A 25,113-nucleotide genomic window follows, 5' to 3' on the forward strand; every position below is an offset into this window, starting at 1 on the left:
GATTTAATTTTACCAACACATAAACATAAACATAACATAAACAATGTGATTTATAAAGCGCCTTTTACAAAAGTAGGCAAAGCGCTAAAAGAGAGAAAGACAAGAAAGGAAAAAGAGCTAATGAGTGGGAAAGAGGTGGGTTTAAGGAGATTCTTGAATGTGGTAATATTTTCTTGACCTCGGACAGTGGTGGGCAACTCGTTCCAAAGGCGCGCCCCACTGTTGAAAAAGGCGCGATCGCCAGCTTGTTTCTTGGAGCGAGGCACTTCAAATGTGACAGCAGCGTCAGATCGAAGCGCATAAGATGTTTTGTGGGTCCGAGGTTGAAAATAAGAAGAGATGTAATCAGGTGATTGGGTCAACCTTTGTCCAAGTTGGGTTTCTTCTGTGTTTTTAAATCACCATGTGGACAAGAAACTCTAGCAGATCACATATATAAACTCTAGTCTACATCTATGGGAAAGTATCTATGTGAACGAGACTTGTTTGTAGGTCTGTAGGGTTTGCATCATTGCAAAAGGATGTCCTGACGAGCCGGGGTTGACCTGCATGGAATCCAGTAAAACAACTAAACCATGGACGATGTTTACAAAACAAATACAGTCTTTAAGTCTTTTACAGCTTTCCATAATTAAAATCCTCAAGCTAAATATTTAGGAGGAAGTTCTGCCTAGCAAAATAGTTAAATCTCTGAATGTAGGTGTTGTACGTGTTGGAGAGTCGTGGTAAAGGAATAGAACGGGAAGTGAGCTTTGTTTTTGTTGAAGATTTATATGTATAAGGAGATTGGATGTGTGATCACTATGAATTATATAAAACAATCCCTGCACAAATATTCTAACTGAGACTTGAGGATGAAGCAGGAAAGGTCTAGTGCCCTTTAAGAGGCATTCACAGTTTTTGTTGATGAAACTCAGTCCCAATTCAATGCTCTGTGTGCTAGCCATATACTTCAACATAAAAAGTCCAAGTTTTGGGATATTTTCTCAAAATATCAAGAGCTATCTCAAGAACCACTGGACCAATAATAGGCTTGTTTGTACTCATTTCGATGCAATTTTTATGCCGATTCCAAATATGGTCAAGCAAATGTACAATTCTGAAATTTTTAAATTTTGAATTTGTTAAAACTTGTTGTCTGCAGTCAATACCCGCATGGAGAGAGTTAACATAAAAGACAAAGGATGTGTATATTCTTAGTATAATAATAAGTTTGGGGAATATCAACATCTGGATCAATTTGATGAGCCAGCCCTTCATTCTTACTACTCAAATTTAATAGTGTATTGACCCCAACATGGATTGGGCTATTCCATTTGAAATCCACACTACCCCTGTGGAAGATTTTGGAAATACTGTCCACAGGGGGGGTATGAATTCCAAATGGAATTAGCACATTAACAAGGCTGAAGCTGTATTTGAAGCTGAAGCTATATTTGAAACTCATCCTCCTACTGTGGAAATGCATTATGGGAAGTGTAAGATATCTTCACTGATTACCAGCTTATTCTGGTGCCAGAGAAATTTGCAGTGTATCTCATCCAGTAACAAATCCCAAACCACAGCATTGATATGGGAGGATGCTAAATACATAGAACATGCCAAAGAGAACATGGGTTAAAATCAATGAATGTCCCTTTAATAGTGTAATTTAACCGACTTGCCTTGTTCATACGTCATTGCGACTTTGAGAGGGAATGTAGCTCTAAAGAAGGACAGGGATAGAAACAGGGATTAGTCAAATAATTCTCTTATATGCAGACTAAATGGCAGGCATGTTTGAGTAGCAATTTGTTTTTAATGAAGCTATCTTTTTGTTTCAAGGTTTGTCAGAAAGTAAAAGCAGTTGGGGGATGTAGATTGATTACTTTTGTATTTTTGATATAAAGAGTTCTGACCTGAGTCAAGTTTTATATTTTAAACAAAATATACTTTCATGGCACATTACCTACTAGAAATGGTAATATCCTGCTATCTCTAAGGACCGCTATACCTAAGGTTTGTCATTTCTACAGTTCGCTATCACTAATTACAAAAAAGGTCCTTTATTCCTAAGGTTCGATATTGTTAATTACAATTAAGGTCTTTACTTCTAAGGGTCGATATATATCACTAATTCCAAATAAGGTTCGCTATCTCTAATTTCAAATAAGGTTCACTATCTCTAATTTTGAATAAGGTTGACTATCTCTAATTTCAACTAATGGCTATCTAAAATTTCAAATATGTACACTGCTTGTGAAATTAGAGATAGTGAATCTTATTTGACATTAGTGTTAGCAAACCTGATATAAAATGGGAACTAGCGAACCTTATTGCAAATTAATGATAGCAAACCTTCAATATTAGAATGTGTACAAGCATTTGTTATAAATAAATTGATCACAGGTACAAAGTTGTATTGCCAAGCTAATGTTTTGAAAGGAGATATTACAAAGTTTATTATAATCAATACCCTTTCAGAAAGAAAAAGGAAACATTACGTTTTCTAGAGAGGTAAATCACTTTTTGTAGGGCAGATTTGCAACAAGATATTGTTATAAGATTTATATACTTATGTAGCAAAGATGAAAGTAAGCATGCAATACTGAACTGTAGTTTATAGTACAGTAGTAGTTAAGTTTCTTGACCTGACATAAGGTCAGGTCACAGGTCATTCCTTGTTAAGCACCTATTTTTATTATCCCCTATTTCATTAAAGTGTTAACGAATATTAATCTTTAATACTGTGTCGTATTTGTGTCACATAACATAAGTTTTAGTAAATTTGTGCTTCGAATGGCAACCATTACTGCTATAAATACATGTCACGTTTTAAATCAATGAGAGGCAGGACATTGCGGTTTCTTTTTACAAGCAGGGTTGCATGTTATATAGCAGGGTTTCTCAAACCGTGGGCCACAACCCAAATGTGGTTTGCGAGTACTTCTTCAGGAGGTCATGGACCCTGAAAATGAAAGAAAAGCAAGTAAAAAAATACATGGAGTACAAGTGATGTGTGTTAAAAACAGAAAAGATTCAAATTTGAGTAAAGTTTCCATGCAGTTTTTTGTCTCATCACAATATCAGCATGCAGGTTAAACCAACATTGGTTCAGACCTGCGATGTGCCGTTTCCACAACACTTCCAAACTTAGAGACAGGTTCTCCGCAAATCAGCAGTATTATGCTGTGGATCGCACAATATTATTCTTATAACATTTGGGTCACAGGAAAAAAAGTTTTGGAAGCACTGCTATATAAGTTGATTCAGCATTATGTGAGTTGATTAAGTACCTTGTATTAAGAATAAAACAATATCAGATGTGAGCAGGTATTAGTATTTACAAGAAAACATTAATGCAGTGGGTCAGAGGAAAAAAGTTCTGGAAGCTCTGCTATATAAGTTGATTTAGCATATAAGTTGATTAAGCGCTGTGGTAATTTGCGGTTCTCCGCAAATTACAACTAAAACAATATAAAATGTGAGCAGGTATTAGCGTTTACAAGAAGACATTAATGCAGTAATTGCTGGTTTTAAAACTCTATTCATTGACAAAAAAACCAAGACTAATCGCATTTGTTTTTCTGTGAGAGATTAGACATTCCTGAAAGCTTTCAATGGAAAATATTAATATAATCTGATTACATACTTTATAAAGAATAAATGTCATTCGAATACGAGAAGAAATTTGCTTTAAATAAAATAATAGAAAGAAAAGTATTATTTCTAAGCTTTAAATTCTGGTTTTGACATTGTAGTATCTACAACCACATGGGACAAGATCATTTGATTTGTCATCTTATTGCTTAATGATGTTGTTGTTTATAAAGTTTGCATTATCGTCATGAAAAAAAATAATATTGCAACTTGCTTGATAACTTTTTGTGTGAATTTGAGTCTGGAACATTGATACAAGTTCCACATTTGCCAAGAAGAGCAATATAATATCAATCTTATCACAGGCCTTGCTGTTTAGATTTTAGAGGTGAGTGGTCAACCACTTGCTTGAATGATGCTAGGCGATTGGTCGAATCACTCAAGTGTGTCTCCACACTGTGCGACCGTTTAAACAAACAAACAAACAAACTCTAGTGTTGGAATCACTCTAGGTCAGAAAAAATCATTCATACCAATATGAAACGCTTACGCACTGTTTACACTCTCTTGTGTTTTCAGGGATTAATTATATTCTAATTTATTAAGATAAATCAAATACATTGAAAGTGCTGAAACTAATGTTGGGTGATTTGCAGCAAGTGATATTTAGTGTCTATGGCAAGTGGAAAATCGCTCACTAGAAATTGAGTTGGGCAAGCTGCAAGCAGTTGTGAGCAAGAGTGATCGCTCGCCTCAAAATTGCAAGGCCTGTTATCAATTTCTGAAAATGTGTCAACTACAACTTTGTTTCATTAGCATTGGGGTATTCGCCCTTTGCATGTATCCGCCATCTAGCTACCAAAACGAGGTTCTCCCTGCAAACGCATGTGCAAAATGTGCATTTTTGTTTCTCAAGCTTTTCTAGCAATGTGCTAGAAAGCATATGCGGGCTTTATATTATTATTTCAGCTCAAAATGGACAGAAACCCTTCCCAACAATATTACTAGTATTGTTTCAGCATCTTGAGTATAGAATAACAAATACAAAATTTGAAGAAAATTGTACATTATGGCTTTAAAAGCCTATAACTGATTGAAAACAGAAGTTATAGTACCCTTTAGGTACTCTCTACAAAGACTTCATCGGGGGAAAATACATATGAAGGGCCACAAGTAAACAATATTTCAAAATTATTCAGTTAAACTTGCATATGATGTTTACAGTTATGTCCTTCAGATTATCTCATTCTGTATACATACAGGGCTCAAGCTTCCTGCTCTTCCCCATTAGATTATGCCTCTGCCCTCAAGTGTTTGATTACTTTTACATGAACACATTGTTTCATTCACTTGAATGGTTCTTTTATTTTGACAAGGGAGAAAAGCATGTGTGGATTTTGGAGAAGAAGATGTTTTGGCAAGACAGTAGATGTTTTGGTAGTATACATTAAGTTTGTTCTTACAATTCTCAAAATCAATTTCATTGGTGTTGACGTATGTGAAAATGTGTGCACACACACAATACATGATACTGTCCTACCAAAACATCTCCTTCTCCTCCAAAATCAACACATGCTTTTATCTCTTGTTCAAAATAAAAGAAGTGAATGACACAATGTGTTCATGTAAAAGTAATCAAACACTTGAGGGCAGATTCAAAAACACACTTGAACTCCCAATGAACTGCAGTGGCATAGCCAGGACTTTTTGGGGGGGGGGGGAGGGGAATTGTACAAAATGGATTAAAATGTACAAAAAAAGGCCTAAATATGTTAAATATTAGGATGGACAACATCCCACAGGGGGTGGCAAGAGGGGACAGTTGCCACCTTTGCCCCCCCTCCCCAGTTATGCCACTGATGAACTGGCATGTCGTACAGGTGTCTATGGAGATGGTCCAGATTTTGTCCCCACCTCACTTTCCCCCTCCTGCCTCTTGATTATGAGAGGGCTAAAAAGTGCAAAAAGGCCTACAAATCTTGAATATTAGGGGCACCAACATCACACATGAGTGGCAAGAGGGGGCAAGAGTTCTCACAAGGGGGGACAGTTGCCCCCCTGGCTACCACACTGATGAACTGGAGATGATCCAGATTTTGCACACCCCACACCTTACTACCCCCTCCCCTGTCTCTTGATTATGAAAGTCTAGTTGCCACTGACTTCGTGGAATTATAACTTAATCTGATGAATCACTTCAGAGGTTTTATGTTTGCTTTCCACGCTGGTGCCGTGAATTTTAACATCTATGCACTGCAGCACTTGACATGCTCTCTCTCTCTATAGTCTTGAGTAGTGAATCTCAGGATATGTGATAACTCTGTGCCCTTTTTTTTTAATCAAGGAAATTGTAGAGCGAAACACTAGGCTAAATTTGACACAGTATATTTAGAATTGTCATCAGGTGAGTGGAGCAATGTTGAGTGTTTTTTTAAAAAGCAATGCCGTGGTAGCGTTTGAAAGGTGCTGTATAAATTGGTTAAGATAGTTTGAGATAGAATGCTGTTCAGGAATTCAGATATTGTGCGTGCTTACAGTTAAAGTTTAGCATGCAGTAGTGGGTCTTGCAATTCTTGACTTTGAATTAACATCAAAGTTGGAAACAGTAATTTTAGTGTTGGTACTTAGCCATGTTAAGGGGTCGGTCACCCACCTTTGCACAGTAATTTTAGTGTTGGTAGGCCTACTTAGCCATGTTAAGGGGTCAGTCACCCACCTTTACAAAGTATTTTTGTGAGCCTTACAGCAGATCACATCCGACACACTGAATTCTGACAAATTATTTGATATTATCAGAATGATATTCCTCGTATTCAGAATGCAAATTACTGTGTCTGATGGGACTCTCAAGTCTCTCACTCAAATATACTTGCAAATGTCGCTATCTGAGCCCTTATCCCACAGAAAAATAATAATTTGAAAATTGTGACATGATCTGACCAAATCAGACTGAAGTTGGCAATAATCATGATAATAAAATTGAGATATAGGCAAAAAGATGGGAGCAAAAAACAGGGAAAAAAGACATATAAAGTTTGTAACTTTGCAACCAAGTACATCAGAAACTTGTGGATTTCAACATCAGTAAGTATGGGTACTGAGTAAGTTAGAAATGGTAGTACCGGGGGTACTTAAATTGCATGTTGACAGGGGTATACTGCTGGAACCCCTACCCATATTTCGCGATATTTTTTACCTAAAAAAAAACCGGCTGATTTGACAGATTTTTACCAATTTTTGCTCCAATTGGGACCCATGTTCAGAGATTTTTTTTATCAAATTGGGATCTGTATTTGATTTTTTTACCTAAACAATTGACAGTTTTTGTCCAATTTTTCTCAATCGGGATCCATGTTTAGATCTTGCAAACAGCAACCCATTAAAGCGGCATGTCCCTGTATACCTTAAGCTGTATGTGATGGTATTAACCCAATTTCAACAATTTTGACTTGGGCCTGAATGGCTCAGATCGTGTCATAATTAAAATATTTTATTTGAGTGGAAGCTGGTATCAGTATCCAGCTTCTATAAAAGAAGAAAAAAGAAAATTCAATATTTTATAAGAAATACAACACCAAATCAATGCCAATGTAGCGTGTATTCCCATTCAAACTGTGCTTTGTATTCCTCATCATTTTTCCTGTGTACAATTCATGTGATATATAGATCAATAAGAATGGAAACCTGTTTTCTTTCTTTCTCACTCTCTTTTTTTAATAAAACAAGTTTCTCCTCATCCACTAGATGTTTTGCTTACTGATGAAGTAACAAAGGTGCTGATTGATTCTTTCCAGGTTTGTTCCAGTTTTTCAATTTCACAGACGACGTGAAATGTAATTTTTGTGCTATCATTTTTCAAGCTACAAAAATATCAGGCAATTTTGACAAATTGTGCAGACTCATCAATTTCTTGTTCTGTATTTAAGGTGTTCTATCCAAAATCATCAATGGCAAGTTTTTAAAGTGCTGGCAAATAACTAATGAGTACAAATTAACATATACACTCATACCACCAAAAAATGTCCATTAAAAAGTTGTGAACATATAAGTCCAAATGATTCAATTTTGGGAAAGTAAGCATGCAAAGCTTTTGCAACGGAAAAAGACAATTTGCTGTACAAGACAAACTGGTAATTACAATGTGATGAAATCACTGTCATTGTCAATCTCTACTTGGCAGCATGTCATACTTAGTCATACTCATAAATGTGTGTAGGTGTCTATCACTCATTTGGTCTGTATGTCTGTGTGTCTGTCTGTCTGACTTTCAAGGTGAGAGAATTGGTTTACAATGGGAAACCAAGAAGTGGTAAAAGTACATTGTGTGAGCACTTGAATAGGTTCCAGTTTGAATGTATCTTTATGGTCAGTCCCCTGAATGTTTGTGTGTTTGTTTGCCAAGTTCCCTCCAAATCTCTAATTTCCCTCGAAATCCAAAAGATTCCCGGCCCCTGGAACTGAAACGAAAACTTGTCTCAGCCCTGGAATGAGTCTCCAGGATTCCGCATTTTTTTCACAGACCTGCAGTGTTTGTTTGAAAGTCAAACTAGACATTTTCAATGTACAGCAACAGTCACAGCCATTCCAACTCAATGCCCAGACATTATTCCTGTGATTTAACTTAGAATTTCCTTCTCTGTGTAAATCAAGGGGCTCTTGTGCAGATGTAAGTTAGAAAAATTCACAGGGGGCATTTGGGAGTGTCAGTAAATTTAATGTTGGCTGCTATTCCTAGGCTTTTGGGAGATGGGTTTATGTGAAATGGGTTCTGTTGCAATAGTGGTGGGTCATTTCATAATTTGACTTGACTATTGTTTAATTTTTGATATGACATTTTCCTATAGACTAGCCTTTAGCTTCTTAATATCGACCCCTTCATAAACATCTCTAATCAAGACAAAGTGATTTCTCACGAGGCGGGATACTCATGCCTTTACTCTGCTTTTGAAAACACAACCTAGTTGAAACTATTTTGTGATGGTCAATTACGTTCTTGATACAAACAGTGGACTGTTTACATAAGGGGCTAATGTAACAGATGAGTCGAGTTGTGAATGCTATGCATGTCTTAGCAAGATGATCAGGTCTGCAAGTTCATGACAAGAACTTGAGACATGCCATGTATAGCTACTGGCTAATTGACAGGTAAACAGTACACAATGTAGTCAAAAAGTTAACCGATTTATACATTTATTTTGTAAGCTTGAAGCTTTTAGTGTTTAAGTCAGTGGCTTAAACTAACGAGACAATTGCGTACACAGAACACAACCCCAAAATAGAAGGTGAAAGGAGGTTGGATAAGATGTTGAGGTGACTACAAGGTACAAATTAAAACAAATGTAGGGCAGAGTCTTGACTGGATTAAAAGAATCATTTAATATTTAATAACAACACTAGGTTTCATGAGTATGTATTAATGTTCTATGAAGCCATTTACCTAGATGACGTAGACTACCACCATTAAAGTTTTGATTCTTTTTCCAAATGCGATTATATAAAAAGGTAGGGCACTTGAGAAGGAGATGACTTGGTTCTTTACAAATCTGAGACATTGTTGTTGTGAGATAATTTTTCCTTGCAGACGGTGACATTATAATCTCAGAAATGAGGGTGAGAAAAAGAAATGAAAGCCAGGGGTAGAAATAAATAGGCAAGTGGAATATGCTATATATGTGTATGTGTGTGACAGTATAAATGTTTTAACATTTATACTGTCACACACATACAAACCGGTCATTTAAATGTAGCTTAAAAGCTACATTTAAATGACCAGTTTGACAAACTTATCATCTCAAGTATGACCATAGCTGGAGAACAGTACATGTCAGTGGCATAGCCAGGACTTTTTCAGAGGGGGGAGGCAAAGCAAATTTACAGGGGGTAAACTTTGATAAAATTACAAAAGAGGCCTCCTACAGGGGGTAAGAGGGGGCAAGACTTCTCACAGGGGGCAGCTGTCCCCTTGGCTACTCCACTGGTAGAGGCCTAATAAGCCATATCAGCATTACAATATTTGCAATGCATTTGGGACAGTTTTGGTACATATGAACTTTAACCTATCTGGAAATTGCTTTAATTATTAATTATTATTTTTAAAGCATTTTTAAACAATATTTTGTAAGCACAAAAAATATCTCCCTGATCTTATGTCAGAGTTAAGCAGTACTCAAATGTGCCAAAACTGCCCCACAATGCATCATTAGGAATTTGTATTGCTGTACTGGCTTATAAATGCTGAAGATTTTCAAAATTTGTTAAAAGTCATGCTTGATCCCATACTATGATCTCAGTTTTAAAAATCGACTTGTTTGTTATTTGGTTATCTGACAGGGCTTCCATGTTGGAAAGGCATCGCAGACAGCTAGAAGACCGACTGCGACAACAAGGCATGGAGTACGAGGCCATATTGAGAAAGATTAACAGGGAAGTTGATGTTCTGGTGCAGATTGTGTCAACTGAAAAGGAAGACAGATATAAAGCAGTTGTAACGCCTACTAAAGATGTGACAGGGAAACCAGAACACTGGCTAGCAGATATCAAGGTGAGTGCAGAATTCAGCAACCATGTCCTTGTTTTTGACAAGCCACATTGTATAATTCCGTAAATTTCATGCAACTCCAATAACTAAAACATGCAAAAAGACCCATTTCCAGAAAGATCAAAATATATTTTTGTAAAAATGACCATTTTACCATTTTTCCTGCAGAAGTGTGTAATTGTGAGAGAACAGATCATATTTCTGTTAGCTGTTTTTTCAGAGAATAGTAAATGTTAATTGTAATAAGTCAACATGTATGAGAGTGGGAGGCAGGGTAGGAAGAATTAAATAAAAGGAGGAAAGAGAGAGAGAGATTAACATTTGGAAGAAACTCTAGAGCAAAGATGACATTGTTTCCTTTTTTCTGGTCCTTTTTGCAGTGGAAAATGTTTCTCTTCAATCATCCAATTTCAATCTGTTAACCCCTCCGTTTTATATTTTTCTCATTATAAATGATATATTTAGCCTTTCATTATAAAAGTAAACATATTGATTGAAACGTTGGCATTAAATTTGTTACATCATCAATTACTGACATGGTGACTTGTGCAAATGCCATAGATCGTTTCCTGCTCATTAAGGATTTTACAAGATACCTCATTTTGTCCTGCAAGAAACGAGCGTCTAGCTACCTATTGTTTTGTTCATTATTATCAATCAATATCTTTGCAGGTAAAGAAAATGAGCTATTCCTTTTGAAATCCATCCACCCCCTATGGAAAGCGTGACCTTAATCTTCCACACAGGGAGTGTAGATTTCAAATGGAGTCACTCATTTTAGGTAACTCCATTTGAAATTTACATTCCCTGTGTCTGTGTGGGAGATTTAGATCATGTCTTCCATAGGGGGTGTAAGGATTTCAAGTGGAATGGCCCAATACACAAGTTGCTGTGCCTCGCTTGGCTGCAGCTGGCTTGGCGTGTGTGTGTCATTTACAAACACTGATTAGTTACTGCTAACCGTGGTGGAATGCTCTGTTCGTGCATATGTGTGAGCCAGCGCAATTGGACGAACAGGTCTGATTGTGTTATTGCATTGGTGCAAGCCAATGTGCGCAAAATTGCTTTTGTATTAATCAAATTTGCCTCCATAAAGACGACAGGAAAACACAGGAATAGTGGCGAGGTCAGAAATTAAACATGCTGAGCTGACACCTTAGAAAGGGCAATACTTGAACGGCTTTTACTTTAACAAATAGTAAAGTTACAAGATCTGAACCCAAGTTTGCATGTGGGAGGAGGTTTGTTTACCAGGAAAACAGTCTCCTTTACAGTCTATAGAAGCTTCCCAAGTACTTCATTTCATACTGTAGTGGAAATTAGGGAAGACCAAAGAAAATGAGGAAAGGAAGGGAAAAAAAGTAAAGAAAAGAAAAGTTGATTTCTTAATTGTGTCACCTCTCTACTCCAAATGGTGACGTTTGCTATATTTGAGGAAATACAGTGAAATTTGATATTAAGTAGCATAGTCAGGTCTATCCCAGGTGGGCAACTTGGCCATCTAGAGCAAGGAAATGAGAAATGGAGGCAACAAAATGGAAGAGGAAAAAGATGAAGATGAGGAAATTTCCATGATCTCGCCTACCCGGAGTAATGAGGCTAATTATGCTCTTTGCTTCTGTGTAGGGGAGGATGACAAATCCTAATAAAGTCTGTATGCACAAAACAAGTTAGACTGGGTCTAACTTTAGATTGGTCTAACTATGGAGATTAGAACTATGGAGAAGGAACTTTTTTAGACTTTACGTATCTTATTCTATATTATTGTAGATTCTGTTATAGGCAAATAAATGTAGCTTATATTAGATGGAAGCACTTTAATTTTTGGACTTTCCTAGAAGTAGAGGGGAAAAAGAAAATATTAAAGAGATCCCTCCCTTAGTATAACCTCCATATAGTTAGATCAGGTCTAAAGTTAGACCCAGTCTAACTTGTTTTGTTCCTACAGACCTATATATAGGGTATTGACTTGCTCATGATGTAAAGAGGGCGTCACACACAGAGATGGCAATACTAAGACTCTTAACGCTCCATAAAGTTATATCAGTTAATACAACAATGTTGTTTATTGTGTGTGCAGCAAGTATGCCAGTCAAATTATTACACTTCTGAAATACCAACATTTATATATTTTGTGGCACATTTTCCAAGCTGCTCTCTACAAATCAAAATTGTTTTCATTAAAAATGTGTAAATGCAAACTTAATGAAGTCAAAACAGTCTGTGCCAGAAATAATATTGCATATAAATTGTGTCGGTGTGTGAAGGAAAGGGAAATGTAATTATAAAACGACAATATTGCCAGAATTTAGTGTTTTGTTAGCAAATATTGCATCAATTTTATGCTCAAGTAAGGTGAAGGCACCAAAGTATGCAGTGAAGGAAAAATGTTTAAAGTATGATGAATAATATGTATTTAGCATTTGGGTATTTTGTAAAATTAAAATTGTTTTAATATGGAGTAAGGATTAGTACAAGTCAAGAATTGTGGACTTTTTGATGAATGGAGGTTTTGTCAACAGCACTGTTCAGTTTCTTTCTTTTTTATTTTTTTTATTTTTTTAATTTTGCTGTCTTCATCAACATGATAATAATCATACATGTATATTGTGAGTGCCGATTTGATGCAAGTTTCGTATATTAATTGTAGCCTACAATATGAACATGAATGTCAAATGTTAATGCTCTGCATGCTAGCCACAGGCTTCAACATAAAAAGTCCAAGTTTTGAGATATTTTCTCAAAATATCAAGACCTATCTCAAAAATCACTGAACCAATACTGGGCTTGTACTCATTTTCTGCATTTTTCATGCTGATTCCAAATATGGTCTTGAAAATTTACAAATCTGAAATTTTTGAATTAAACAAGAAATGTCTTTAAAAAAGACAATGCCTTCAAGATACCAGTGGACACCTTTTGTTATTAGTTATACTTATAATGCTAGCTTTAAGGCCGCCCGCTATTGGATATAGATTTTTGTCTGATTAAAATATGTGAGTCCATTTTCTCCTAATACAAGACTGAAAAATTTATTTTAATCGGATATTCGGTTACCAAAATATGGCCTGTCAAAATGGAGCGAAACTAAGTCGTTGGCAACAACTTTCTTGTTATGCAATGTTGTCAGGTAGGCCTTATTTTCTAATTATATACGCAAGAATTATGCAAAGTAAAATTTTCAGATAGGCTACAAAATAAGATATAAAACCCATGGATGCATTTGGCAAATTTGAACACCACTGCAACAGTCCGACACACCGCTAGTCCGAATCTGAAAACACTTTAACAGTCCGACACACCCCTAGTCCGAATCCGAAATACACTGCGCTAGTCCGAGTCTGGAAAACACTTCGTCAGTCCGAAACTGCAGAAAACCAAAGCGGTAGTCCGAATCTGAAAATCACAGCGCTGGTCCGAATCTGAAAAACACGGCGCTAGTCCGAATATCCGACTAGCGCAGTGTTTCCTAAATTCAGATTCGGAATAGCGCCATGTTTTGCAAATTCGGACTAGCGCAGTGGTTTTCAGTTTCGGACTGGCAGAGTGTTTTTTAGATTTAGACTAGCGCTGTGTCGGAGGAGTGTTTTCCAGATACTGCCAACTGCAGGGCTAGTAAAGGACTAGCCCCGGGCCTAGCCCTAGACTAGCCATGCTAGCATCATGCACTCAGTCATGCACTACACATAACTGTGCGACATACAATGTAGATTTGACACAGGTTCTGTTTTGTATTTTAATTGAGGTCAAACTCATGAACTTGCCATTTAAATGTTGATATCAAGATGAACAGAAATAAATAATCCATTCTACTTTCTAGTCATAAACCGGCACGGATCTCACTGTTTAGTGTAATGTATGGTCACTGATGGTCATGAGTTTGCAATATTGAAATTGTTATTGAAATCAGTTTCTTCCAAGTTCAAGATAAAAGTAACATGATTGTATTGAAATGTAAGTTATAAACATTCTTCCTGCTGTCCAGCGGGTATGATGTAGACACGATGATTGCGTGCCTAGTCGAGCCTAGCATGCTAGCCTGCATGTCAGTCGGTCTGCTGATTCGCCCAAAAATACCTCCAATTTTGCACAAAACAATCCATGATGTCAAATTATCACATCCAAAGTGTCGCCATGAACGTCAGCTTCAACTTCTCCAGCCAAAGTTTTTCCATTGATAATCAGGTTTCATGTAATCATGAAATTAAACCTTGTTTAATGTGTATTCCCATTGCCACACACAGCATAACGGTTGTCCGACTTAATTTCTACGATATTGCTGATGTGATGAGGCTACAATCCATAATTAAATACCGAATTAAAAAAATACTAGTTTGCGTCTGACGTCAGGACAAAGGCGCGCCGTGATTGGTTGCTGACCTACGCAGTATGGCATTTTTGGTCTGGTTGACAGGACGGCATACGCAAGCTAGTCTTTTTAATTCGGTCTTCAATTATACAATATATGAGTTTAAAAAAATTCTAATGCATAATTCATGAGCTTGATAGACCCGCACCATTGTCGCCACGTGCTAGGTGTTTCTAGAATCCTATAAAATAAGATTAATTTTAATGCTAAGTAATTGCACATGCTGAGGAAGCGTGATTACCTTTTGAACATTCGGAAATGGCGATAGGCTTAATTTATGTATGGCGCAAAGAGGTGGGGGATATATATTGGGCTCTCGATATTGGGCGGAAATTAGAGTACTTGTCAGAAGATAAATTTGTACAATCGGCCTACATGCCGCGCAATGTGCGGCATTTTAGGTGTAAATTTCAAAGCAAACTACCTCCTGCGGAGGCAGAAAAAAAAATTGTGAACTATGTCGTCTGTAGACGACACCCTCGTGGAGAGAGTTAAGTGGTAAATTGCCTGTACAAAGTAAGTGAGTCATTTGGCTCAATAGCGTCTTTGAAACAACTTGATGGAGAACAGTATTTTTGCTTAAAGGGGCAATCAGAGATTTCTATACATAATTTTCAGTCAAACTGCTCTACCGTGCATTGACATTCGTAAATGTAAATCGGTCATAGTAGCACATTCTTACTTCATAATACAATGCAAATAACTTGTTTTAATGACTATCACCAGCATCGCCTCCTTTATGCAAGCATTGTAATGTCTTAACCATGTTTTTTAAAATTTGATTGACATACTTAGGTGAGGAAAACATGGACATAATTATCCTACCTTCATGTTAAAAAAAGGTGACCTAATATATTTTGAAAATCAAATTCTTTCAAACTTACTTTCAAGTATTCATGCAAAAAGAACACATAAATGTTCCTTGTAATTAATGTGACTGATTCCTTTATACAGCATGATACTGGTAGTCTATAGTGTTTTTATTAATGATAATCATCATGATCATGTAATACCGTATTTCGTCAAATAGTCGCCCCCCTCAAATAAATGCCCCCACCACTTTGTTCAACCAAGATGTTTCAAAAATGCCGATATTTCCATGCTATTTTGTGTAGTAAGCTAACTAAGTTGCGCACATGGTCAATAATAGCGTCAACAATTGGCGAAAATCTGGATCAGAAACCCGGAAGTGAACCAAAAGTCAGTGTCAAAGTTCATAGTTCGTCATTTTAGCGTGACTTTTAAGCTTACCTAATGATTTTAACGGGAATTGTCATGCTAAAAATGACCTCTAATAAACGCCCCCCTTGGGAAAATGTAACGCCCCCGGGGGCGTTTATTTGACGAAATACGGTATATTGATATAGTAAGACCCTATTGTTCTCATTATATTGAAATGAGGAGTTCCAAATTGGTGTATTTCCAAAGATATCATCAAAACAATGTAGAATTAGTCTCAAGCGTGGTATACCACAGTTGAGACTAATTCAACAGTTTTTTGAAGATTTCTGTAATTTCAATATTTAATGTGAAAAATATGAGCTTTCACCTGAAAATCTGCATTTTGATAGGGCAAAGTGGGGAAAGAGGTTGTCAATCAGGTCACTCACCTTTAAGTGTCCATTTTATCTTTAGTAGATTGCTTTCATATTTGCCATTTCCATCGTTTGTCAAATAAACACATTTTTGCTTTTCTGAAAAAGCCCAAGTCTTAATTTTGATTAATTTTAAGGTGTTTTGGTTTTGAAAATAACTAAAAATCCCTTTAAGTTTTTGATGAGGAGCATAATAAAATCTTCATAATTTATAATTAAAGTGACTGACCAGCTTGTAAATATTATGACAAGCAATGCTCCATAAAGTTTAAATAGGAAGGACATCAAGTATATTTATGTGAGTTATTAATAGCACCATTGGTTACTATGATCAAATGCTGGCTGGTGTGCTAATTTTATCAAACTGTTTTCTCTCAAAAGAAACAGATTTTGTGTAAAATAATACAATTTTAGTTCATTCATCCCGCCTACCCATTCAACCCAATTTAAATATTTTAAAGCATATAAATGGGTTGTATAAACTTTAATTTCACATTTAAAAAAAGATCAGCTAGGATTTTTCTTTTTTCAACCTGTGTTGTTATGAGAATTCACATCTATTTTTTGTAAACAATAATCTGTCTAACTTTGGCAAAAAAGTGGCCCTGGTTCACCAAGATTTGGAGTAAACCAGGGCCACTTTGGGTGCAATAGGTTAGGATACCAATGCAGTGAGCTTTTCATCTTCCAAATTCTCAATTGTGACAGGCAGAGTAGTGGAAGAAGTTATAAATTGGGTCATTCTCCTTTAACTTTCATTGTCATGGTCATTTTCAGGTCACAAAGGATAAAGCACATATTGTTAGATTTTTTTATTTTTTATTTTCCAAATTGATCCAAAAATACCCCGGCTGAGTAATCTGCATCACTTTATCATGTTAGCTAAACATTCATTATCATACAAATTCTGTTGACACATTGCACACTGCTGATGGTGTGTAACTTAAGAACGTCAACTCAAATTAATGCATGCATTTAATGAATAATATTTTATACTTATATTAAAGGGAAATGCTTGAGAAAAACTAATAAGTTGACAATTTTAAAAATAGCAGTTTCACCCCTCAGTTTTGCTTGATTAACACAGTTTTTGAATACAAATTTCAGAGCAAAAATGCAAATAAGATACAAAATCATTGTAGCATTGGCACAAATTATACACCATGTATTGACATTGCACACATTATTGGCAGAAGAATATTGGCTCCGATTGATTAGTAAGTCATTTGACAAATCATTATTTTACATTTTCATTTCCTTGAAATACCTTCATTACAGAAAATGTTCCATCACCTATGTCTGCGCCACAATTGATGTAAAGGTGAAGGATTGTTAACAATTGGAAAACAAATAGGGTTGAGAAAGATTGACTTGTTGTGTTATTTTGAATGAAAATAAGTAAATGAATCACAGTTTCAAAATAATCATCAAGTGAATATTTAATTTATATATAAAGAAGAATCACGCATCACACTCTAGCACAACTAAACATGAAATTACAATAGGCAGATAAACCAGAGAAAAAACTCCTGACATATCTGCCTGTGCTGGAACTGTTACTCTATAATGGTTCAAAACTGTTCTGATCTTATGTTGCTTATTAGAAGCGAAAATGTGAATCAATTACCTTTTTTTAAAATCTATTTCTGCACCTTATGAAGCTACCTTACCTTTTTAATTTTTGATAAAAGGGGGAAAATGGTCATTCCATTTAAAATCCATACTACCCCTGTGGAATGGGGATTATGAATTTAAAATGGAATTAGCACATTAACCAACTCTTTTCAAAACACACCCTCCCTCTGTGGAAGATTCAGGTTGAATCTTTCCCAGGGGGTGTATGAAATTTAAATAGAGCTGTCTTATTTCCAAAATCTTCCACAGGGGTAGTGTGGATTTTAAATGGAATAGCCCAATTTAGTATGCTTACCTCGTTAATTAGAATTCTTCTGGCGCCATCAAACTTGTGTAAAAAGTTACCTTTTGTTTTACTTCCTTAAATTTTAATTACATTTCACACAGAGATGTGACACAAGTATTATCTCCATGAAACTAACAGAAAACTTCTTATACTTAATATTTTTCATCTTAGCTAGGCATCTTTAAATGTACGCTAGCAATTTGAGCGAATGCTCTCGATTTGATACTGCTCCCAATGATATGCGCATTGACGTCAATGCCTTTGCCAAGGTGAAAACGGTATAGTAATTATATTTACTAATTACATGATTTTTTTAAAAGAATGAAATACTTGTTTGTTGTTTTGTTGACTGATTTCCAAGCTTAGGGTATCCACCACAGCATGCCTTAACATCAGTACTTTGAAGGTCAGTAGTTCATAGGTAATTAGATAACGCATAATTGTGTCAAGTATTCCATCACCTGTCACGGAATAATTCATAAATCATACATCGGAAAAATTTCACTTATGCTATTCAGGTAAAAGAAATAAAAACAAAATAGCCGTAAGAAACCAATGATAAAATGCAGTTGCTCATCATAGCAACACTACCAATTAATTTGCAAAAAGAGGTCTAGCGATGACAAAGCAAAGTCCCCGGAGATTGTTTACAAATTGGGTGGATGGCGAGACAAGCTTGAATTGATAACTAGGCCTGCATGTTTCCTCCAGCACACACTATCCAGCGTCTAGAGATACTTTGTCTCCGTCTAGAGATACTTTGTCTCCGTCTCATCTGGCAGCGTCAGTAAGCGATTACAGTATCAAATGAAACCCTTATTAAATACTGCCTGTATGTGTTGCCATCCAACGGACCGTACCAACTACGCTTTGATTTATCATCAGTCAAGCCTCGATGGTCAAGCATGGATTAATTTGCGAGTCGGCTCTCCCGGTGGGACTAGCGCGGTTTTGTAATTTTCAGCTATTAGCTGACTTTAGCTTAATAAATAAGGCTCATTAAAGCTACAGATTTTGCTAAAAGACTAATCATGGCCCTGTCTGGTCACAAGGGGAGAGATGTTATATGTACCCATTACAAAAAATAGAAGACATTTTGTAGAATTCTGTACTATAAATCTCTGTCTGCATTGTTAGTGAAATAAATAAGTAGAAGAGCATGAAGCATACCTAGCATAGAAGGAAGTTTTTATTAGGTTAGGAGAAAAAAATGTAAGGAAGAATTTCAAAATGAAGTAATTTGTGTTTTAACACAAATAATCAATTTAAAATGCTTAAAAGCATTTTAAATTGATTATTTTTTATGTAAAACGAAATGATGAAATTTCAAGATTTTTGAGACTTTCAGACTAAATACTAAATACAAATAATTTTTTTTGATTTTTTGTTTATCCCATCATAAGGGCTCTTCCTTTGAACCCAAAGTGGTTGCTTTCATTCACAGCCCCAACCTGCCTTAGTGCACCCTCTTTATACAAATATATTGTGTCAAAAGTGTATAATATTCTGCAAGTAGAAGAAAGTTGGATAACTTCTGTGTATTTATCTGCCTCAACTTTGCAGCATTGTGGTCGCTGAAATTGTAGAAAATTGTAGCGTACGTGCTGAAACACTCTGTTTTTCACACCGAGTAAATTTGATAAAAGGCAAAACAAACAAACAGAATAAATGAGCTGCGCAGGTTCCGTATATTGATGCGCAGAAGTGATGCATCCAATCAACTGAGTATGTCAGTTGCCAAAAATCAATTTGACATTCTTTTTGTGGATGGTAGAACAAGGAGTTAAGATACAGGCTGCACATGTATCAAAATGTTTGTTCTCCAAAAATCGACTGCTCAGTGTGAGAAGTGGGCACGTGCAAATAGCTGCCATGTGTAGATGGGTACAATATGCTGTGTGTAAATTGCCAATTGTTTACAGGGCAGCTATTGCACTTAACCACTTCTGGCACTGCGTAGTCAAAATGCCTGTATTTTCAATATGCACTATTAGATACACTTGAAATTCTCAGACTTTATACAGTTTATCTTAAAAAGTCTGGCCATTTCAAGTACATCCAAATTCCAATAGTGCATGTGATAAAGAGGTAGACTTCAAAAACACCAAATAATTGATGTAAAACAATCTGTATAACAGTCTGTATTTGATATAATCTGATCCAATCAGATCAAAGGAATCAATTTGAAAATTTAGTTATTATTATTGTCAATTTGCCTAGTAACTAGGCATGTTATTTCTGAAATCTTTACATTTCCAGCATTCTTGGTTTGCTTTTTCAAATGTTTCTTTTTTTTCTTTACAAAATCTTACATCATTTTGTTGATTTTTTCCCCTATCTATTTGCCTCATATCAATTTGCCAATCTAAATGTTGCAGCCCTTTACTGATTGGCGCATATCATATGACATTGTGCTGGATTGTTTTTTGTATCTTTTGATGTAAATACATGAGCATACAGTGCTGAGGAGTTGATAATTAAACTCTGTCCTCAACTTGATTTAACATTGTTCTTGAAGACTTACATTACACATTTTATAGGGTCAAATGATTGAGGAGGCTTTTAAATTTGCAGTTCAATTAACCATGAAAAGCATGAAGTGGAACCTTTCAAAAATTACCTGCTGTAGAGTACCCATTACCAGGCATTATGGACTACTATAGCCTCATCCCTATGGCATAATCCAATAACCTCAATTAAACAATCATAGTGCAAAATTTGACCTTAAGTTGAAGCGTATGAGTTTTTGTACCCAAATTTTTAAAGGTCATTCAATGAATGTGCAAATGTATTGGGGTTAAAGAACTGTGCCCCTGATAGATAAAGGAACTGTGTTGTGGATCCTAGTGAGGGGATGGACTGACCATTTCATCTTCTAGCCCTACACCTCTACCCATGCAGTTAATTACCCAAATTCATCTATTAATACTTACCCTAATCCTGAACCCTAACCTAAACCCTTGACAAGCAACACCTCGTGTCCAGAAGGAGGTCATATACTTTTGATCATTTCTAATCTATAAATGTAGTCGAGAAATTGGTCAATTTAGAAATTGGATTCACTCAGCCATTACCGAATCAAGTGAAGACAACGTGATCCAATAAATATCACATGAGAACATACCTATCGATAATGGCAGTACCTATGTATTTTATTTGCCACGGAGTAATATACAACAAATTGGAAGCAACATAATATTGCATGAATATTCCCATCATTCTTACTGCATCAATGGGGCTATTCCAGTTGAAATCCTTACACCCTCTATGGAAGATGTGATCTTGGTTACCCACACAGGGGGTGTAGATCTCAAATGGAGTCACCCATTCAGGTAACCCCATTCGATATCCACACTCCCTATGTGGAAGATTAAGGTCATGACTTCCACAGAGGGTGTATGATTTTCAACTGGAATAGCCAATTATTGAACGTTTTGTATTTAAGCTATGAAACGTGGATTATGTTGCTCGTAATTGTTGCGTTCCACATAGGAGTGCATGGAAGACACCTGCAACGTGATGTGGTCAAAGAAAATAAGTGTGATGTCGGGAAATTGATTTTGAGATAAGACCTGAAGAAGTACTCCCATTTTTTTAATAATTCTTGTTTTTAACAACAGGAAATTGATCATATCTTAAGAACCACAAGTCCAATTTGGGTTGAATCTTTATTATATCGAAGCTTATAATATGTGTGATGGTTTTATAATGAATAAGTAACAAATTATTTTGTGGACAAGGCACTCATTTTGCCCAATCACATCTAATATAAAGGTAATAATACAGCCGTGTAACACAGTATCAATGTTAAGCCATTTGCAAGAAATACAATAGATTTAAGTTGTATCAAATGTTCCAGTTGAGGAAAAAATAATCCTTTACAGTGGAAGGGTTGTATCTTTTAAGCCTATTCAATTATCATAATGTCTTCTGTCATGGTTTATTCCATTCAATGTTTTGTACTTAGGAAAAATATTGAAAAGAGAAAAGCTAAACTATTTAGTAAATAGATGCATCTATATGATTGTAGATAAATAATTCAAACATTGTTGCTTGACAAATCCACTGAATCTCATGACTTTATCTTTCACCATCAGGGCTGATAGCTTGATCACAAATGACTATATCAACTTGATTTATAGACCCTATCAAATACTATGTCACTCATCCTAAAATAGAACAGGTATGAATGTTTGTGGAATCGAACTAGAGACCTGTGTTAGAGACAATTAAAACATAGGACCAACATGTCTGCCTTATCAATTGTTATACCATTCCGATTGAGTTTATTTGATAGAGGCGATTGACAATTTCACTTGGGTGTAAAAAACCAACATGCTGGGCTAGCCATCCCAGAGGTAGGAACTTTGAAGTAAAATTTCAGAAGTGGCCACTCATAATAATGTGTAATAATTTCAGATCAGTATAGTATTCCACTATGTCGGACAAGTACGCTTTGTTGCTGGGCTGGCCAGCAACTTTTATTAGAATTACTGACATAGTCGCTTTTACACAAATTTAAGATATAGGCCTATAGTCCTATAGACCTAATAAAAACTGTGGTTGCTCTGTCTTCTGGTAGATGAATCCTGATTGTAGACAGAACTGGATTAAACAATTATCATAATTTCTGATGTGTTTTTTACCCATGAAAGGACAAATTTAATTCTCTCCACCCAGGTGTTGACTGCAGACGACAAGTATTAAACTTTTTAAAAATTCAAACATTTTATAATTGTACATTTTAATGATCATATTTGGAATCAGCATGAAAAATGCATTACAATGAGTACAAACAAGCCTAGTATTGGTTCAGAGGCTCAACAGATAGCTCTTGATTTTTTGAAAAAAATGTTTCAGAGAATTAATGGTTTTAAAAATGAGCTATTATCTATATACAAATTTGAAAATGTATCTTTATTGTGGAAACTATAATTGTGAGGGACAACACAAATCTTATTTTGCCTAATCACAAAATACCTGCAACTGGTCATGCAAAAGTTTCTCCCCTTTATTGGAGATGAATTTTCTCATCACTATGACTCAAATTTTGGATGGAGACATCTTGCTGCAAAAGTCAATCACCAATAACATCTTTTATCTCTTCTCGCATCCCTAAATTGTAAATTTACCGTAAACTATTGAAATTGTCTAGACTCTATTGTCGTAAATCTTTTCTTCCTCGCCAGTAATCTCGTAGGTTTTGTTACCCGCTGCAGCGGATCTATAGCCATCGATACAGACTTGCGTGATCTAAGATGAAAGCTGTCAGAATCTTGATGAATGGTGCATTGAATGGAAAATAAGCAGTGCTAATTTGTCACCTTTCAAATTGAGATTTTGTAGTCATAGATCATCTTCTGCGTGATATCTCTTGCGCAGAAGATATTGTGTACTTGGGTGTTCGTACAGCAGTATGTGAAACTGGAGACACTGGTAGTTACAAGATTGGACGAAATATGATCGTGGGAATTCAGGGAATATGTATTTTACTGTTACAATAGTGTCAATAGTTTTGAATTTCAGTATGAATTGGTATCTTATTCAAATGGTTTTAGTTACATAAACTTATTTTACATACATAAAAAACAGGGCTTAAAGATGTTAATAATTAATTCATTTCTTTTGTTGATGATGATTACATCATTTAAAGGAGATGCCAAATTCCTCAGTATTTTAGTCTTGGAAAAAGTTATAACTTGTGAATGACTGATTTCAGTTGTGTGATGTAGGCAGTTTGATGTTGTCATTTGATCGTTGTTGCCAAATTTCACATAACACATGAATATCACATTTAGCAAAATTCCAAGAAATTTAAATATAGGGCATCTTTTGTGAAATTTGAGACCCAGTGCAATAACATGAGGGTCTACACCACATAATTAACTTCCTATTGTTTTATGTGTAATAAGGTACAGAAGAATTTGTCAATTTCTTATGGTTAAAACTCCGTGGTGCATTCAAAACACCATTTTGCCTTAATAGTTATGTTATTTGCAACCATATATCCAGTGATATTTTGGCAGGTAAGCAGCTTGTTTTTTCGCAGTGGTGCATTGAAAACTATTTAAAGCCTGTCAATCTTGAAAGCACACCCCCTCTATGAAGTGACATTATTTGGTGAATTAATCAAAAAAAATGTGCCTCAAATTTGAGAATTGTAATGGTTTTAATATTTTTATGCTTGAGCAAACCATCCACAGCTATCACAAGAAATGGGCACATCAGCCTTCATTTCAAACTTTTCCCATTTAGATCAACCAGGTGTGGTTTAGCAAATAAAAACACTTGTTATTTTGTCAGTCAGACAGGTTGGTCACAAGGCACTGAGATATTTTCATGTTAAATGTAATATATTTTACATTTGAATTGCATGTTTTGATACCAAATCAAAGCTTAAATTGTTTTTGATCTATCTATTCCAAAATAATGAACAATTTAATTTGCCTATTTTAATTTAGTTTTGTTTTTTATAATCATAACTTTCAACCAACCAGATATCCCTTTCTCAAACAGTTGAATGATCACTATTTTAATGTATGGAAGCTATGGAATTACTAATTAAAAACAAGTGAGACAGTTACAAATTGGCAAGGTGCAAAAAATTACATGCATGAAAATTTCCACTTTTGTTGTACTGAGTCAGAAATTCCATGTAGTACAGTACCCGAAGACCCTTTAATATACCAGAGTCTTAAGCACCATACTACATTTTCCATAAAAGTTTCTAATGCAATTGCATGTGCTATAAAAACCAATACACAGAGATTTTAATTTCATAAGTTGCTTAATGGCTTCCCTGATAAAATTAAATCTGCCAGTCTTGCAGAACTAATTTAGTTAGAGCTAGTTACGTGAGTACTATAAATTTCACAATGTAATTAGAAGACTAAAATATATCTAGCTGCGTTCAGTATGCAGGATGATCCACCTCAACTCAACCTTTTTTTTTTCTTCCTAATTTGCATTGTGTGGACCATGTTTAACAAAAGCTAATGAATAATATTTTGTTATGTAACTTTTATATAACATATCAATTGTGAAGTAAAAAGCTGCTTCAAAACTGAGATTTTAATATGTTGTTCTTGATTTCTTGTATGAATGTGTGCAG

General features: G+C 35.5%; 1 protein-coding gene across 1 annotated transcript in view; it reads left to right on the forward strand.

Annotated features, from left to right (window-relative positions):
- LOC140152171 (uncharacterized) overlaps window positions 1–25,113 on the forward strand; it is a 257,889-nt gene that overhangs the window by 175,020 nt on the left and 57,756 nt on the right. Inside the window, exon 8 of the mRNA XM_072174471.1 lies at window positions 9,910–10,120. Within this exon, the coding sequence (XP_072030572.1) occupies window positions 9,910–10,120 (211 nt within the window). The remainder of the gene's footprint in view (window positions 1–9,909; window positions 10,121–25,113) is intronic.

Source organism: Amphiura filiformis, chromosome 5, assembly GCF_039555335.1.
Source record: "Amphiura filiformis chromosome 5, Afil_fr2py, whole genome shotgun sequence".
NCBI classification, from domain to species: domain Eukaryota; kingdom Metazoa; phylum Echinodermata; class Ophiuroidea; order Amphilepidida; family Amphiuridae; genus Amphiura; species Amphiura filiformis.